At 40.0% G+C, this 17,055-nt stretch overlaps 1 protein-coding gene across 1 annotated transcript; it reads left to right on the top strand.

Moving 5' to 3' along the window:
* Nucleotides 1-1,629: 1,629 nt before the first annotated feature.
* On the top strand, nt 1,630-14,055 carry coasy (CoA synthase). Its single transcript, XM_034193697.1, has 10 exons — nt 1,630-1,696; nt 4,971-5,718; nt 5,913-6,127; nt 8,178-8,309; nt 11,320-11,509; nt 11,778-11,842; nt 11,935-12,019; nt 12,941-13,038; nt 13,338-13,484; nt 13,597-14,055. Exons 2-10 carry the CDS (start codon nt 5,049-5,051, stop codon nt 13,654-13,656), a joined length of 1,662 nt encoding a protein of 553 aa, XP_034049588.1. The 5' UTR covers nt 1,630-1,696; nt 4,971-5,048; the 3' UTR covers nt 13,657-14,055.
* Nucleotides 14,056-17,055: the final 3,000 nt, after the last annotated feature.

Genomic DNA, 17,055 nt, shown 5'->3' with positions numbered 1-17,055 from the left:
CTCGGTGGAATCGGGGCTGTCAGTAGCCTCTAAAAATCCATAAATTAATCCATAAGTTAATGGGGCTATTAAGATAATGGTTCCCATGCTGACGCTACTTCCTCCTCCTCCTCCGATGTCGGCACACGCCAGGAAGTTCCTGGTTTTTTAGTGGCGCGCAGTTCTAAATCCCAATATTTATCTCTTCAAGAGCGCAACAGGAAAGGATACATTTCAAACTGTTGTTTAATTTTATAGTCTTAAATATTCATGAAAACATGGCATTACGTGTCACCTACACTTTAAAGGGAACAGAGTGTAATACAGTGCAGTTCCCCCCGCCTTTATTTTTTTCTTCCTCCCCCACCCTTATCTCTCCCTTATTTCCTTTTGCGCCACATGGAGCTACGTCACATCCGGCGAAGTGCCCAATCCGAAGGCGAGAATTCGTACGTCCGCAACTGGCCGCCCGATGAAAACAAGCTCTGGCTGCTAGAGGTGGGCAATACCAGGAATTTTAGTATTGATCCAATACCAAGTAAATACAGGCCCAGTATCGCAGACAGCAATACCTATACCGATACTTTTTCATATTTAAGGTTCATAGATCCAAAGAATCCAAAAGCCCTAGGATAGAATTTTGCCAAACATTGTGTGTGACAACAAAATACTTTATTATCACAATCAACATTTTTGCTTAAAAAAATATCACTCAACACAAAGCAAAATCTCCTGAGGTAGAGGGCTGACAAACCACAATAAAAGGGTGCGCTGCTCCGTGTTGTGTGACACAGCGCAGCGCTCCTCTTTCAGACAGAGAGGAGACTTTGATGAATCTGCGTGCGCAGCACTCAGTGCATGCGGGAGAGAACAAAAAGCTTGAGTATCGATCTTTTTACACAAGGATCGTTCAATATCAATACCAGCGTTGGTATCGATATTGTCAATATTAGGATCGATCCGCCCACCTCTACTTACTGCATCAGCCGGTTTTGTTTTGTCTCTACCTTGCTTCTAACAGCCAGCTAACAGCTATCACTGCCTGGAAGGATGAGATTTATCCACCAAGCTGACCTGAAATGAACAATAAATTGACTTTATTGACGAGTCTGACCCTTTTGAAAAATGACCAAATTACATGTATTTAAGATCGGCGATGTTTTCATCGGCCAAAAATGGCCATCAGAGGGCGTTCGGTGTAAAGTCCGCGGCAACCCATTGGTGGCAGTACTGCACCGTGTCGGTTTGAAAACCGCTAATAATCTTGACAGAAGAAGACGGTAGATCTTGGCATGGAAATATAGACCTATTTCTCTATTTCCATTAATTTATTTATTTGTTATATATTTATTTCCATTTATTTTTTATTTTATATTTATTTATTTATTTGTCTCTATTTCTATGGATCTTGGAACAGGGCTTTATAATATAGTGTAGGCGTTGTGTTCATCTAGATAGGTAGTTCCAACTTTGGTGCTTCGTTTATTATTATCGTTGTTATTTTTCTTTTATTGCTATTTTTTATGTGCACTTAACACACACCAGAATGTAACCTAAAGTATCTATACATCCATTGACACATCCGGTACAGAAGGAGGCGGTATGGACCTAAGATGATGGTTGCCACCCGCCAATCAAAGGAGGGAAGAAGAAGAAGAAGAAGACGGTAGTTCTGTGGAATGTGTGCTATTCAGCTGCCGAGTGGACAGTTTTTGCGGTAAGTAACGCTACTTTTGCGTTTTTCGCGTCGCTTTAAAGCTGCAGGTAAAGTCATGTTAACGTGTCAAGCTATGTGGGCCGTAGTTCGTTCAAAATTGACAAAAACTACGCTTCGTTAAAAATGTCATCGTCGTTTCGACTGTCTTACCTGCTTGATAACGCAAGATAATTTTTACTTTGAGTATTACATAGTTGTTTGATAAATTAATCTGTAACTGACATTGTGCATCGGCTTGGGTGGCAACCACTGAAGCCACTGTTTGCCATATTGTCTCACCCAAAACATGACCTGTGTGGTTACAGCTGTTTTGTTTCTGTCGTTCAGTGATTTAGCACCAGTTTAATTATAGGATCCAACTAAATGTATGAATAAGTAAGTGTTGCTGTTGTCCCTCACCACATACACACACTCTGTAGATACAGGTTGTATTTGCAGATCAGGCAGGCCTACATTAAACTGAGAATATATTTTGTAATTTGAGAAATGCAAATAACATTCGAAGTTGTCAGTCTTTCTCATAACAAAAATAATGAGCTCAACTTTTTTTTTAAGGAGTCAGTGGCACATCTGTCAAGTTTATTTTTTTTTTTTAATTATTTATTGGGGGAGGCAACATGGCGGCTATCGCCACCTAACTAGCACATAAACCATGCAGGTTTAAAGTTGAACATCTTGCTCAACATGTTTTCAGACTAATCGTTTGGAGATGTTCCTGTTATGCAGATATAATGTGTAACTAACAGTGGTTAATAGATGAAAACAGGTTTAGGCTAGTGTGCCTCCTGGAAAACTTTAACTGAAACTTTAAATTTTTTGAAGGAAATAGATGTCTTAGTCAGTGGGCCCATTCAGAATAGCCTTTATTCGCCAAATATCTTCAAAAGAATTACAAGGAATTTGACTGTGGTTTTGAACTGTACTCTCTCTCTGTACCAACATGTAAATAAACAATAATTCACAAATAAAAAAACACAGCTTAAATATGTCAAAATAAACTAGATCGGCTAGAAAATGGGCTTGGTAGTTCCAGGATGTCCCAAATGGTTGGATAGTCACAACAAAAGGTGTATTGATGAAACTGAACAAGTACACACTTGTGTTTTTCCATTTGTCTATTGAAAAAGTTGCTTTTTCTGCCAAAATATGCCATATTCTTCACATTTTCCAGCCATTGCTTTCTTTCATTATCATGTATGTATATGTCCCATTTCAGATGATTTAATAAAAGATGGCACCTTTTAGTTTCAGCAAAAATTATAGTAACTTGGGTTTGCTACCCATCACCTAGTAATTTAAATTTATTTATTTCATTTATACAGTGCTAAATCACAATAAAGTTGCCTAACGGTGCTTCACACTAGTAAAAACTGGGGTTTTTCCGTAATTATTGTATGGCTTTGCCTTACAATATGAAGCGCCTTGGGGCAACTGTTTGTTGTGATTTGGCGCTATATAAATGAAATTGATTTGATTTGATTAATGCTGTTTTTGAATTTGTGTGATTTTTCAAACGTTGGAGAATGCAGTACGTCCAGAAAAAATTGTCATATCATGTGGAGACCAGTAATTAAGCTTTGAGCTTCTGTGTTTTATAATTTCTTCAGACCACTGTGAAGCTGATACTGACTGGCTCTTCCTTTTTCTTTGAATTGAGATCTTGCTTTTTAACGACACTATATATAGTGTAGTTAAGTTATGTGACTGATCACAATTATTTTTTCATAATATTAGTTATGCATGTTGCATGTATGCATAACTATGTATGCATATTTATTGTGTACCTACAGGTTCACTGACTTGTCAGAATTACCTGCCAGGTTGTGACAATGACAAGTAAAAATGTTATCTTATTATATGACCTGGGAACGTGCTGGTAACAAACTAAAGTGCATAATTCATTATTCATCCAGCGGAATATCTGTTCTACTCCTGCGCTGTGATGTATTACTGGGGATGCAACAGAGATGAGCTGTACTGTTAACAGTTACTCCAGTCACAGAATGCCTGTATCTCTATCAGAGTTGATGTAGGTGTCTTGTTGGCTTCCCTCACTTGTCTCCTTTCACAGGCACTCGGTTTTTGAGAACTGCCTACTCCAGACAGATTTACCCTATGGTTCCACGCTGTTTCTATTGCTTAATGATTGATGTAAATGAAGCCCAGAAAACATTCAGTGACTTTGAAATTTATATAGGACCGGATCGTCCAATTGTCATGTCTTGAAAGCTGTGGGAGAGCCAAACATGTACTGTGGACTGTGAGCATCACACAGAATTTTATTAACAAATGGTAGCAGAGGGAATATTTTGGTGAAGGTTACGTCAGGGTTGGAGGGTGTGTAATGACTGTAAACAGTGGCGCAAGCATCAAAGCTGTCTTGCTCAATGCAACTTGATCAGCATTGAAGTGTCACTTCATCCAGTAATCCAATGCAGCTATGACAAAAATTTGTTTGGAGTTGAATGACAGGCAAACTAAGCTGATATTGTTTAAAAAAAAATATATATATATATATGAGTGTGTACATTTCCTTGAGCAATATAATACTAATATTAACAACAACTTTATTTAATAGTGCTTTCCTAGAAATAAAAATACTCAATAAAAATAACACAGATAATAAGTACAACACCTACATTACCCATCGGTAGGTCCATTTAATAGGACAAGATACCTCCTGACTTACACACTAGTTCTGACCCAGCACTTTTTAAATCAAAGCTCAAGAGTCATTTATTTAAACTGGCTTTTAATACCTAGTGGTGCTGTGACATGTTTTGTTTTTATGTGCCGTTTTAATGCTATTGTATGTTTATTTTTCGGAATTCTTGATCTTTGATTTTACTGTAAAGCGGTTTGGACACCCTCTGGCTGCTGCAAAGGGCTATATAAATAAATGTTGATTGATTGAACACAATGTGCACAGAAAGAGATTACAAAAATTTAAAAGCTGATTATGAAACCAAAAATTAAAACAGAAAATAAGTATATTTTGAGTCTGGGCATAAATATAGAACGTGAGTGCTTAATTTCAGCTGGTAAACCTGCCATTTTCTTCTTAACCTTTGGAACACGCAGAACAGACTGACCGCCTCACTGTAAAGTACATGCTGGCCCTTATGACTGTGCCAGATAAATGGGTGCACAACAACCATTCAGAATTTTATAGATTGACAACAAACACTGGAGTAACATGTACCATTTTTTTTTCCAGACGGTAAATCGGATGTGGAACACAGTTTGTAACTTAACTTTGTCTTTTCTCTCTTAGACTCCTCCAGTGTTTTGTGATTATGTAACCTACAGACAGAGTTGTCACTGAAGAATTGGGACGTCACCGGACACTAACATGTCCATGTTTAGTACGGGCATACTTGTCCTGACCTCCCCTCTCCACACCCTGCCCCTGCGCATTGCCCCGGTACTCAGCTCAGCCGCCCAGGTTGTAGAGCGCACGCTGTATGTGCACCTTCATCCTGGACTGAATTTGGTAAATGGGAGTCAGTCCCGCCCCATTTTCATTCCACCGGTTGTCGACCTGTCTACCCTCATCGCCGGCCTTTACAGCAATGCAGCCAACATATGCGCAGACCTGGATGTCTGTGTGTTGGTGACCAACATCAGCAGTCAGGCAGCTACCACGATTCCAAACTGCCCCTTCCCCACTCCGCAGCATCTGTCTCACTCTCCAGAGGTGGTGTTAACAGACTTTCCTCTGCAGGATAGAGGTCAGTCCCAGCAGGTGAAATGGTGCCTGCAAAAGTACACCGGCCAGTGTTACTTCTGTAGCCCCAGTATAGCCTCTGTGCTGCTTCAACCACAGCCAGCGAAACTGCAGGAGGAGGACAGGCAGAAAGGTTGTGAAGAACAATCAAAGCCATTGGAGACATTCAAAGACGTGGTGGTTGGAGGGACATTTGATCGGCTCCATGGGGCTCACAAAGCCCTACTGAACATGTCATGTGTGCTAGCCAACAGAAGGCTCCTTATTGGTGTGTGTGACCAAGGAATGCTGAAAAGTGAGTAATTCAAGATGGAAATACACCAGTGTAGTCAAAATATCACTCACTGCATCAGTTATCAGTGCCAAAAAATCAAAAGAATGGTACATATTGGCCTGATAATTCCTTTAATTTTTCCAAAACTTAGTGTGAAGATCTGTTGAAATAAACCATAACCCATAGCCCTGATGTCCTTTTCCTTGGATTCTTAGAGAAGGTACTGAAAGACCTGATTGAGCCCTACGACGTGCGAGTGCAGAGAGTACAGGAGTTCCTACATGATGTCAGACCCTCTCTGCAGGTGGAGATCGTGCCCCTTGATGACCCATTTGGAAAATCTGTGATCGACCCCCTGCTGCAGTGCATTGTTGTTAGTGAGGAGACACTGAAGGGAGGCGAAGCTGTGAACAAGAAGCGCGTTGAGAATGTAAGTCAGGAACTGAACATGTGTCTGCACCTCTTTTTAAGGCATCCTTTATTTCTATTTTGGACTTTTTCCAAAGTCAAAGATGTCTCATTCAATTCAAATTGCTTTGAGGTAATGAGGTAATAGTCTGTTTGGAGTCTTGAATTAATAGTCTTTGTTTTATTTTGTTTGATGTCTTTGTCGGCTTTGGCGTTTATTTATCTGATTGCTCTTATTAAATACATTTACAGTTACATTTATTTTTTGTTAAAAAAAATTTTGTCTGGGAGCGCTGTGGCTGTGCGGATCATTTGGTTTTTCACTGTGATATGTTTTTGGTCCTGCACGCCTCTTTAGGTCTTTTGGATGTGTGTGTCTCCATTGCATTACAACGAGGTAATAGTAACCCTGAGCATGAAGAGGGCTATAGCAATCTGACATTTGATCCTAATGATCTTGATTTTCACCCAAATGATTGACATCTGGCTGATCTTGCTATGACAACTCTAGAGTTCAGAAGTGCCAGATTTGGTCCAGATTGGATTGAAAATTAAACTCATTGATCTTAATCGTTGTTTGGTAGAAATCGGCAAAAGTGCCAGGGAGGAGTAGGACAACAAACAGACATGACTGTGAGGCCAATGACTGGCAAGCATGAGCTTTCCTGGGCAATTCTACAACCCACCTCCATGTATGTGCCACGTTGAGTGGACTTCTGAGGGGGGGATCATAATTTTGACCTTGAACTTTGAAGCCCTTTAAGGGCAGTTCTGTGGTAGAAATCAACCAAAGGGCCTGGGAGGCATCTGGAAACAAACAGACTTATAAGACAAAATTTTGACCTATGACCCCAGTGACCTTGACCGTTACCTATTCAAACCCCTTAAGGGTAGTTCTGGGTCATCTTACATGCACACTGGAAGTTTGGTGGAAATTGGCCAAAGAACCTTGAAGTGGTACAAACAACCAAATTAAAGTCTGATTATATCAAGGCTCTAAGAACTGAGTAGTGGCCACCACATATTGAAACCCTATAGATAATTGCTTTTAAACTTGTTTCTGAATAGAGGGGAAAAAATCCCATACACTTTATATATACTGGACAGAGCCTGTGTGATGCCACCCATTGGCTTTCTATGGAGACCTGGACCAGCCAAAATTCTCCCTTTTCTCTGCATTGTTATGTTGAGAGCCCCGTCAGCACCGATTCACGATTAACTCATTAATGCATAGAGGGGTGGAGTGTGGGTGGCTCCATGTGTGACGGAAAAGGCCTGAACATCCCCCCACTCCCGAGTCAAAAGCACAAGCTAACAGCTATGTCTGTTTGGGTGTTTATTAAATCAGATTTTAGGGGACTATGCGGTGGTTCTCATAACAGTTTGCTTTGGTTTGGACAGTAAAAGTTATCAGCTGTGTATTTCTTCAGTAATCGTGTATTAAGTGGACCTAAAGACAGCTGCTAACACCGTTAGCATACAGCATTAAATAAGACGAGAGTTTCAATCAGCCTCAGTATTGCAACAGGGACGTCTTAGATGACTTGTTAGGACGTTTCACTGCACACCAAGACAGATGATTCCAGATGTTCGTATAAAATACTCCAAACAGACAACACCACAATAGCAAGCAGCTCCATTACGGTCGGAGACGGAGTCACAGGACCTAGCCGCAGTCACTCAAAGCAGCCACACCCACAATTATACAGAATTTTCATAATTAAAATGTCTTAAACTAAGAAATTAGAAAGAAATTCACATCCAATACAGTTGTCGTGGAGGAGGAAATTATCTGTAGAGACCAAAACTGTTTTTGTACCAGGCTGTAATGTTTATTTCTGCTCTAAAGCTGGAATGTTTTAAAATGGGCTTCTGTGGGAATGTGCTCTGTTTTGGAGCCAGCCTCAAGCAGCTAGTCAAGGAAATGCACTTCTGGTTGAGGTCAAAATGTGAGCTCAAGTGTTGCTGCTTGGTAACACTTGGTAGAACACACAGATGACAGATGTGTAGCACATTTGGTGTTTGACATGTCCATATGTGCTATGTTGTGTTGTCCCTCTACACTAAATCAGGGTCTCCCTCCTCTCGTGCTGCACGAGATCCAGCTGCTTAAAGATGCCCATCGCACCGAGACAGAGGAAGAGAAGATCAGCTCCTCCAGCCTCCGCTCCCGTCTGCTGGGTACCCTCCTTAAAGCACCTCAAGTAAGCACTGTAATACTGTAGGATCATGAGGGAGTTGAGGGCTTATTAACGACGCAGTAACATTGATTTGGGAAGTGCGGTCCTGCTTATAATATAAGTACACACACAACCATTTCATGTTGGTTTTAAGTTTTGCAATTTTTTTTTTTTTTTTTTTTTTTTTTTTTTAAAGAACAAGCAGTGGTGGCCACCAGACCTAAATGTAGGAAATAAAACAAACTGACAAATAAACCCATTGCAAACTGTGTAACTCCAACCACACCTGCTCCTAATTTCCATCACGTCTGTGATGATGTTGTTATCCCATGTAACAAGCCTAGGCCTGCTCATGTCTAGCAGGTGGCAGACAGGCCTATAGCATATTACATAAGCAAAAACTTGGGCACCCAATTCTTATTTTGTAAAGTCATTAACAATGTATGGTGTACACTCACTCCACCCTGACAAAAGAACAGTTCAAAGACATTATTAAAAGTCCAAAATTACCATGACATTCATGACAAGTGAATGTAAACTTCCAGCCGTAACTGTATACAGTAAAACTCGCCGAAACCATCCTCGTATAAACCGAATACTCTCACTCACTAGACAAAAGGAAAAGTCTCAATGCTTTTGTATGGCTTTCCATTGTATATAATGGATTTTTGCTCACATTGGACAAAATGTCCTGTCTGATTGCAGTGTATTTCCATTAAAAACTCTTTGCATGTACCAGACAGAGCAGTCTGGATGCACCCCAGTAACGGAGGTATGAAATGAAGTTCAGCACTGACACTTGCCAAATTGAAGAAAGTGGATACTATATTTCAGTGATTAAAAGACTGGCTGTTGATTTATTTTTTTTCAAACCATGCTCAGATCCGGCACTTAAACAAGGCAGGTCGTAATTCAAGGCCGGTGATTATTAACAAAATGCTGTTTGTTGCTTGTACTGCTGTTAAGTTTCACACATCTCCCTGGGTGTGGTGAAGCAAACCGCTTTAGATCAGAGCCCTCTGTGTTGCTGCAAACACTCCCCGGAGCCTGACATGCATCAGCTAAGTGACGGAGGCTGCAAAGAGCTGTGATTTGTCAATTTTACCTTTTCATTCCTTCCTCTCCTTTCATATTTTACTATTTTTTACAGTGTGCCCGCCGATTACATTTCAGTCTTGGATCTAATACGTTTGGCAGAAAAGTCCACAAATACAGTAGTGTTCAGAATAATAGTAGTGCTATGTGACTAAAAAGATTAATCCAGGTTTTGAGTATATTTCTTATTGTTACATGGGAAACAAGGTACCAGTAGATTCAGTAGATTCTCACAAATCCAACAAGACCAAGCATTCATGATATGCACACTCTTAAGGCTATGAAATTGGGCTATTAGTAAAAAAAAAAAAAAGTAGAAAAGGGGGTGTTCACAATAATAGTAGTGTGGCATTCAGTCAGTGAGTTCGTCAATTTTGTGGAACAAACAGGTGTGAATCAGATGTCCCCTATTTAAGGATGAAGCCAGCACCAGTTGAACATGCTTTTCTCTTTGAAAGCCTGAGGAAAATGAGACGTTCAAGACATTGTTCAGAAGAACAGCGTAGTTTGATTAAAAAATTGATTGGAGAGGGGAAAACCTATACGCAGGTGCAAAAAATTATAGGCTGTTCATTTACAATGATCTCCAATGCTTTAAAATGGACAAAAGAACCAGAGACGTGTGGAAGAAAACGGAAAACAACTATCATAATGGCTAGAAGAATAACCAGAATGGCAAAGGCTCACCCATTGATCAGCTCCAGGATGATCAAATACAGTCTGGAGTTACCTGTAAGTGCTGTGACAGTTGGAAGACGCCTGTGTGAAGCTAATTTATTTGCAAGAATCCCCTGCAAAAAATCCCTCTGTTAAATAAAAGATGTGCAGAAGAGGTTACAATTTGCCAAAGAACACATCAACTGGCCTAAAGAGAAATGGAGGAATATTTTGTGGACTGATGAGAGTAAAACTGTTCTTTTTGGGTCCAAGGGCCGCAGACAGTTTGTGAGACGACCCCCAAACTCTGAATTCAAGCCACAGGTCACAGTGAAGACAGTGAAGCATGGTGGTGCAAGCATCATGATATGGGCATGTTTCTCCTGCTATTTTTTTACTAATAGCCCAATTTCATAGCCTTAAGAGTGTGCATATCATGAATGCTTGGTCTTGTTGGATTTGTGAGAATCTACTGAATCTACTGGTACCTTGTTTCCCATGTAACAATAAGAAATATACTCAAAACCTGGATTAATCTTTTTAGTCACATAGCACTACTATTATTCTGAACACTACTGTATGACCAACTACACAACACTGGGTCAGAAAAAGATGCTCAAATGACCCACATTTCATGGATGAAAATTGTACTTACTATATCTTTGGTTTGGAGGTTGATGATTGTGTAAAGAAGTGGAGCTCATTGAGGGACAAATTAATCCAGAAAAAGCCCCTGTTCCTGTGCCAAATTGCATGAAGACACAATGGAAAATTTAAAAGGGACAGGCACATGTCGACGTCATTGCATGGCCACAGAGTTGAATAAGCATAAATCAGGCTTTAGGATTTTAAGGTACCACTCTGCAGCGGACTTAGGAAAAAAAGGATTTTGTCCGTTTTGTACATATAACAGATTTCGATTGTAACGGACAAAAGTTGCTGGTCCAACGGAATCCATTATATGTGAATTTTACAAGTACAACATTTAAATGCTAAAAATCTGAGCTCACACAATGTGCAGTACCCCTCCCTGCCCGGAGGAGTTCCCTGCAGTCATGCATACCTCATCTTGTCCTAAGCAAATATGATTTGCTCATGTGATAACTGTAGCATGTTTGTTTCCATTGACACTGTTTGTGTCATACGTTTGTCTGACAGCTCACCCACCGCCTATTGTACACTATAAACATTTTCTTGTTTATTATTGATGTTCTTCAAAACAATCAATTTCCTTTTTTTCCCCCAATATGCTGCCTCTGTTTCTCCTGTTTTTTCGAAGTAGGACACGTCACACCTCCCTCTGCTTCCATATGTGATTGGACTAACAGGGGTTAGCGGCAGTGGTAAGACCTCCATCGCCAAGCATCTGGAGGCGCTGGGCGCAGTCTGGATTGACTGCGACAAACTGGGCCACGAAGTGTACCAGCCTGGTGCTGCAGCCTATTACAGAGTGATTAAAGAATTTGGATCAGGTGGGTAAACCTAATACCTGTTGGATATGTAAAGAAAGGCAGAGTTGTTATTGTTGTTATTTCCTGTAATTTTAAAATGGTTATTCCTGATATCTGCACTGAGGCATTCTCTCATTTCTGTCCACAACATACACACTTTTTGTGGGTGAAGGTCCCATGATCCTAATACGACAAACACTCAAACTTGCCCACAATGACCAGTCAGGTGTAATTTCTTGCTGAAGAAAATATTCTACGTTGAAAGTTTTGGTTTGTGGTCACTTTTTAGATATTCTGAATGATGATAAAACCATCAACCGGCAAGTGTTGGGAAAGAAAGTATTTGGAAACCAGGTAATATGAATTGTGTAAATAACCTAATTGCATCACAACAAATATCAGAATAAAGTATTTTCAAGGAGATTTTTTTTTCCCTACCCATACAGGAACAGTTAAAAGTCCTGACAGATATTGTGTGGCCTGAGATTGTCCTTCTGGCGAAGAAAAGAATCGCTCAGGCCAGAGAGGAAGGTAGTTATTGAGCTTTTGTTTCTTAATCTCAGTACCTCATGTACTGTATGACTGTCTTTAGTTAGTATTCCAGGGAAGTATCGTTGTTGTTGTTTTGTTCAACTTATACCTGTGCTTATTAGTGCATGCTGGGGTATTGTTTTTGGTCCATCTGTGTGGAAGCAAAATAACTCATCGAGTTTTGATTGGATTGAACCAAACTTTGGTTTAATGATTGAGGGTCAGTGATGCCAGTGATTTAGTTTAGAGAAAAATTGGGTCAATGTCATTTGAATTGTCTCATTGATGTAGATAGGTAATATTTGCAGTAACTAGTTTGAAGAATTTGGTAAAGCTTATGGCTACTACTAAACAGTAAGTAAAACAAAGTTGTATATCACCATTCTACTAGTTTTTGGCCTTGAGTGACCTCAGTGGTTCAAACACGAGGTCATAAATGTCTAAGCTCAAACCATTTGGATTCAACATGGTGGAAGCATCGTGTGTTAGTTCAGTGTTTCACACCGTGCCGTGTGCGCTCAGACATTGCTGGCCGGTCCTCGTGATGTTGTCTGTACGTAATTATCAGCATGTCATGAAAGCATGATAGCCCACCCACACATGCATTGCGTGGAGTGTTGTTCATGGCACGAGTACACAGCGGTCAGCTGTTCCAGCTGGACATTACACCAACGGGCATGTCCAGATGTGTATGGCGCTGGCCAGCGATCTCACATTCTGGCCACCTCAGCCACACCTGACAATGTTGGATCATGGTGTTGGGGTGGGGGGAAACACTCGCACACCATTTGTGTTGCTTGGGAGAATGGTTTGAAATTAAAGCTGAATTTAACACTCTTTTAATTCATGGCATTCCAAGTGTGTTTTGAAAAGTAGATGATTAGAATTTTCTCCACTGATGTCATCTTTTCCCCATCGTAGGCAAACAGGTGTGTGTATTGGATGCAGCAGTTCTTCTACAGGCAGGCTGGACAGACATGGTCCATGAGGTTTGGGTCACATTGATCCCTGAGGAGGAGGTAATTAGTCTGTCTGTGCTGTAGTCTATTTTAGAGAATAAACTGTACTTTACAGTTGTTGTAGGTGTACATTGTCACTATGATGCAGGTTGGCATTGCCTTTGATGAAAAGATTTGTGAGCAATCAGAGTATAGAGTAACAGAATTACAATGGAACAACATCTGGCCATGTTTGAGCTTACCAATGATGATGATATCAAATTGCTCTGGTTGTAATTACCATAGAATTACAATGTAGTAATACCTGGCCTTTAGTCATCAGGTTTACAGCATCCAATCTCACATCCAACTCCTCTCAGGCACTGTCAAGGATAATGGCTCGGGATGGTGTGAGGGCAGGAGATGCTTTACATCGACTGCAGAGCCAGTGGTCTAACGCCAAGCACGTAGAACATGCCAGTGTAGTGCTCAGTACATTTTGGGAGCCCGAGGTGACTCAGAAACAGGTCAGACATGTATCTAAATTTCTGATAACATTCACGTCTGCAAATTGTATTATTATTTTTTTAAGAAGGTCTTCTGGAATTAATCATTTTATTGTTGTCTTTGATACTGAAGGTGTTGAAGGCTTGGAGGCTCCTCCAGAAGAGAATCCAAGAGAAACTAGAGGCACAGTAGAGAGCTTGTGCACGTCCAACCCAGGAACACGAATGCAGGAAAGATGAGGCCACATGCTGCCTTGGCATGAAAACAGCCACTGTGCAGATACAACATGGAACGTGCGTGATGCCACCCAGTGCTCATTTGACAAAATCTCAGTGCCTGACTAATTACACATTTTTAAAGATGCTGGCAATAAGACTTCATGATGATTTGTACTGTAAAAGAACAGCATATGGTGTGAAAGTTTGGGGAAAAATTGCTTAAAACGCTACAAGTACTGAGATGCACTATCAGACTAAAATAAGCACTTTTCAGTGGTGGGCACAGATCTGCTAACTAGTGAAGCTAACTTTTTTGTTATGTGATTAGCTTTTCAGCTAACTTTGAAAACCATCAGCGGACCAATAAATCTTCCGCTAAATTTAGTTCCTATAACTTTTAGACCGCTAACATATTTTTGTGGGCGTAATGAATAAAGCTTAACAGTTAAAAACATTTGTAATGCCTAAAATCATACATTTTAGTGCCTGCCTGTTACATGTTTTGTAGCAGACAGACAGCTATGAGAGGTAGAGCTCAGAGATGACTACGAGAGAGAGGAAAAGGGAGGAAAAAAAAGATCATTTATTTTCACAGCCATACAGACTTGCAGATGTATCACAGGAGTCATGCACAGCAAGACAGTTTTGATTTATGCTTAAAATTTTAAACAAACTAATTATGGACAAGTTATTAAAATTATCACCTCTGTCATTTTACAAAGTGAAAATATCAGCTATAGGTTTTAGTTTTAAAGTAATGCATTAATTTTTGAAGGTGTTAGCATTTACAGACATGCCGAAAGGCATTATGGGAATCAGGTTGGTCTGTATATGTAAAAACCAACACACAAGTTACTGTAAAGTGTGTTTTTTTACAAATCTGTAGATGGCAGTGTGAATACCAATTGCCACACATTCACTAAAAGTGCTGAATCACTTAACAGAATTTTCAGTTCTCAAATTGCCTTTTTTTTTACAAATGAAAAAAATGACATATTTACAAATACTCCAATTCCTTTCTCTCTGGTCACCAGGTCTCTTTTGCTGAGAGAAGGCTGATTTTAAACAGAAGTGCTGGGTCATTGTCAGTAGCTGCCATTGTACTGGAGTCAATACTAAAAGTTATCGGTTTAGGTTTTAGCTGTAACTTCCGCTAAATTTTTTAGGGGTTTGTAGGTTTAGCTTCAGAAAAGTTAACTTTTCAGTTAGCGGGTTAAAGGTTATTGAAGTTAACTTTTTGGTTAGGTGTGCCCACCACTGGCACTTTTATTATATGGCTGTGACGCTACACATGCTCTGATTGGCTGATTACCGGTCAGATATTTTCCCATATCCGGACCAGTTTCCAGTGGGTCTACAACGTGCATTTTCCTTACAAACTAGGAAGCTAAAAACGCAATGACAAAAAGCAAGTCAGACATGAACGTACTCCATAAATATAACAGCATCGAAAAAACAGATTGAAAGCTTACCAGCTAACGACAAGACCATCTGTTAGTAAGTTCTTCATGGAGGTGAAGAAAGCGAACAAGCCCAACATTGTCAGCAGCCTATTCGGGCGATACTGTAAGTTTGCGTGTTTATATGTATATAACAGCCATATAATAAACAAATTATTAACCTCTCTTGCTCGGTTAATAATCCTTTAGTATTCTGCAAGCCATCTTGCACGGGTCTGTTAAGAAACCACATTGTTATATGACCACCTTGTTGTTTATTTCTCCAGAATTTCCAATAGCCAGATCAAACAGGAAAGAAGATGCCATTTAACCTTTTATAGAAATATTTCATTGTTTAACTCTTGTAGTCTACTGTAGTTTGGTTGTTCTAGGCTCCAGAGAAATTTCATTTTCTTAGTTTGGCCAAAATCAGTGTTGCTTCAGTAACACCAATAAACCGGTTAAACACTAAATTGTCAACTGTATTTTTGGACCAATTAACCAGTTATGTCTTAGGGGAGGTAGACCTGTCTTTTCTTTCTGTGAAGGTTTACCAATTTTATTAGAACTTTGAGTGTACTACAAAGTGAGATTAGTGCGTTAGAGAGACTTTAAACCTAAAGCCACAGTTTAAGGAACACAAACACAGCTGTCTTAACCCTTTAAGCACTGAAAGGGTTAACCTGCCTCGATCACTGTGGTAACTTGTACTGCAAACTAAACCTGGTCTGGAGCAGGTTATGCTCAGTTTCTGGTTGGAACAGATTATACTTGTAGAATTCATTACTAGTGTTGGGTCCAGGACTCTAGGTGTTTTTGCAGCATTGTGGGCACAGCAACGCATGACACCAGGCTGGGCTGCCGTGGTAACTTTTTTTTTTTTTTTTACTTCATTTTGGAATAAGGTGCTGTGAACTCATGAAGCTAAAATTGAGTTATTTGGACATAAGGGGCGGTATGCATGACTGAAAAAGAACAGCATTCCATGAAAAACACTCGCTACCTAGAGTAAAATTTGGAGGTGGTTCTGTCATGCTGTGTGGCCAGTGCAGGTCCTGGGAATCTTGTTAAAGTTGAGGGTCACATGGATTCCAGTCAATATCAGCAGATTCTTGAGAACAATGTTCATGAATCAGTGACAAAGTTGAAGTTGCACCGGGGCTGGATCTTTCAACAAGACAATGACGCTAAACACTGCTCAAAATCTACTAAGGCATTCATGCAGAGGAACAAGTACAACATTCTGGAATGGCCATCTCAGTCCCCAGACATGAATATTAGTGAAAATCTGTAGTGTGATTTTAAGCAGGCTGTTCATGCTCAGAAACCCACAACCCTGACTGAACTGGAGATGTTTTGTTAAGAATGGGCCGAAATAGCTTCAGCCAGAATTTAGACTCTCATTGGAAGCTATAGGAAGCGTTTAGGATGTTATTTCTGCAAAAGGAGGATCTACGAAATATTGATTTTTTTTTTTAATTATTTTTTTTTTTCTTTCTCCTGTCGGTGTAGGAATATTTGGTAATAGTGAATGATGCCATTAATCAGTCCCTGGTAACCACACAAGCTCTGAACAAAAAGTATCTCACCCTTGCCAGTTTGAAACATACGTGTGCTAAATAAGTACAATTCTTCACAAAAGTCATTTCCAGTTACAATATAGAAACTTCGCATAATTTATCACCCTTGAAAAGTTGGAAAAAGTCAAACATCGTTTTAAAAAAATAATGTAGACCCCATGGATCCCCACGGGCAACACACTAGTTTACTTTAATTCATCTTCTGGTAAAGTGGGCATGAACCCTGTTAACAGCCTGTGTGTCTGTTTGGGGGACCTGTAAAACAAGTTGAAGTTGCGCATTAACGAAACATTCTATACAAGCAGGAGCAAGTACACCAACAGCAAGACCAACTTGAAAACGTTCAGTTTGGTT

This window comes from Thalassophryne amazonica, chromosome 18 (genome assembly GCF_902500255.1).
Source record: "Thalassophryne amazonica chromosome 18, fThaAma1.1, whole genome shotgun sequence".
NCBI classification, from domain to species: Eukaryota; Metazoa; Chordata; class Actinopteri; order Batrachoidiformes; family Batrachoididae; genus Thalassophryne; species Thalassophryne amazonica.
This window is presented reverse-complemented; position numbering and strand designations above follow the sequence as displayed.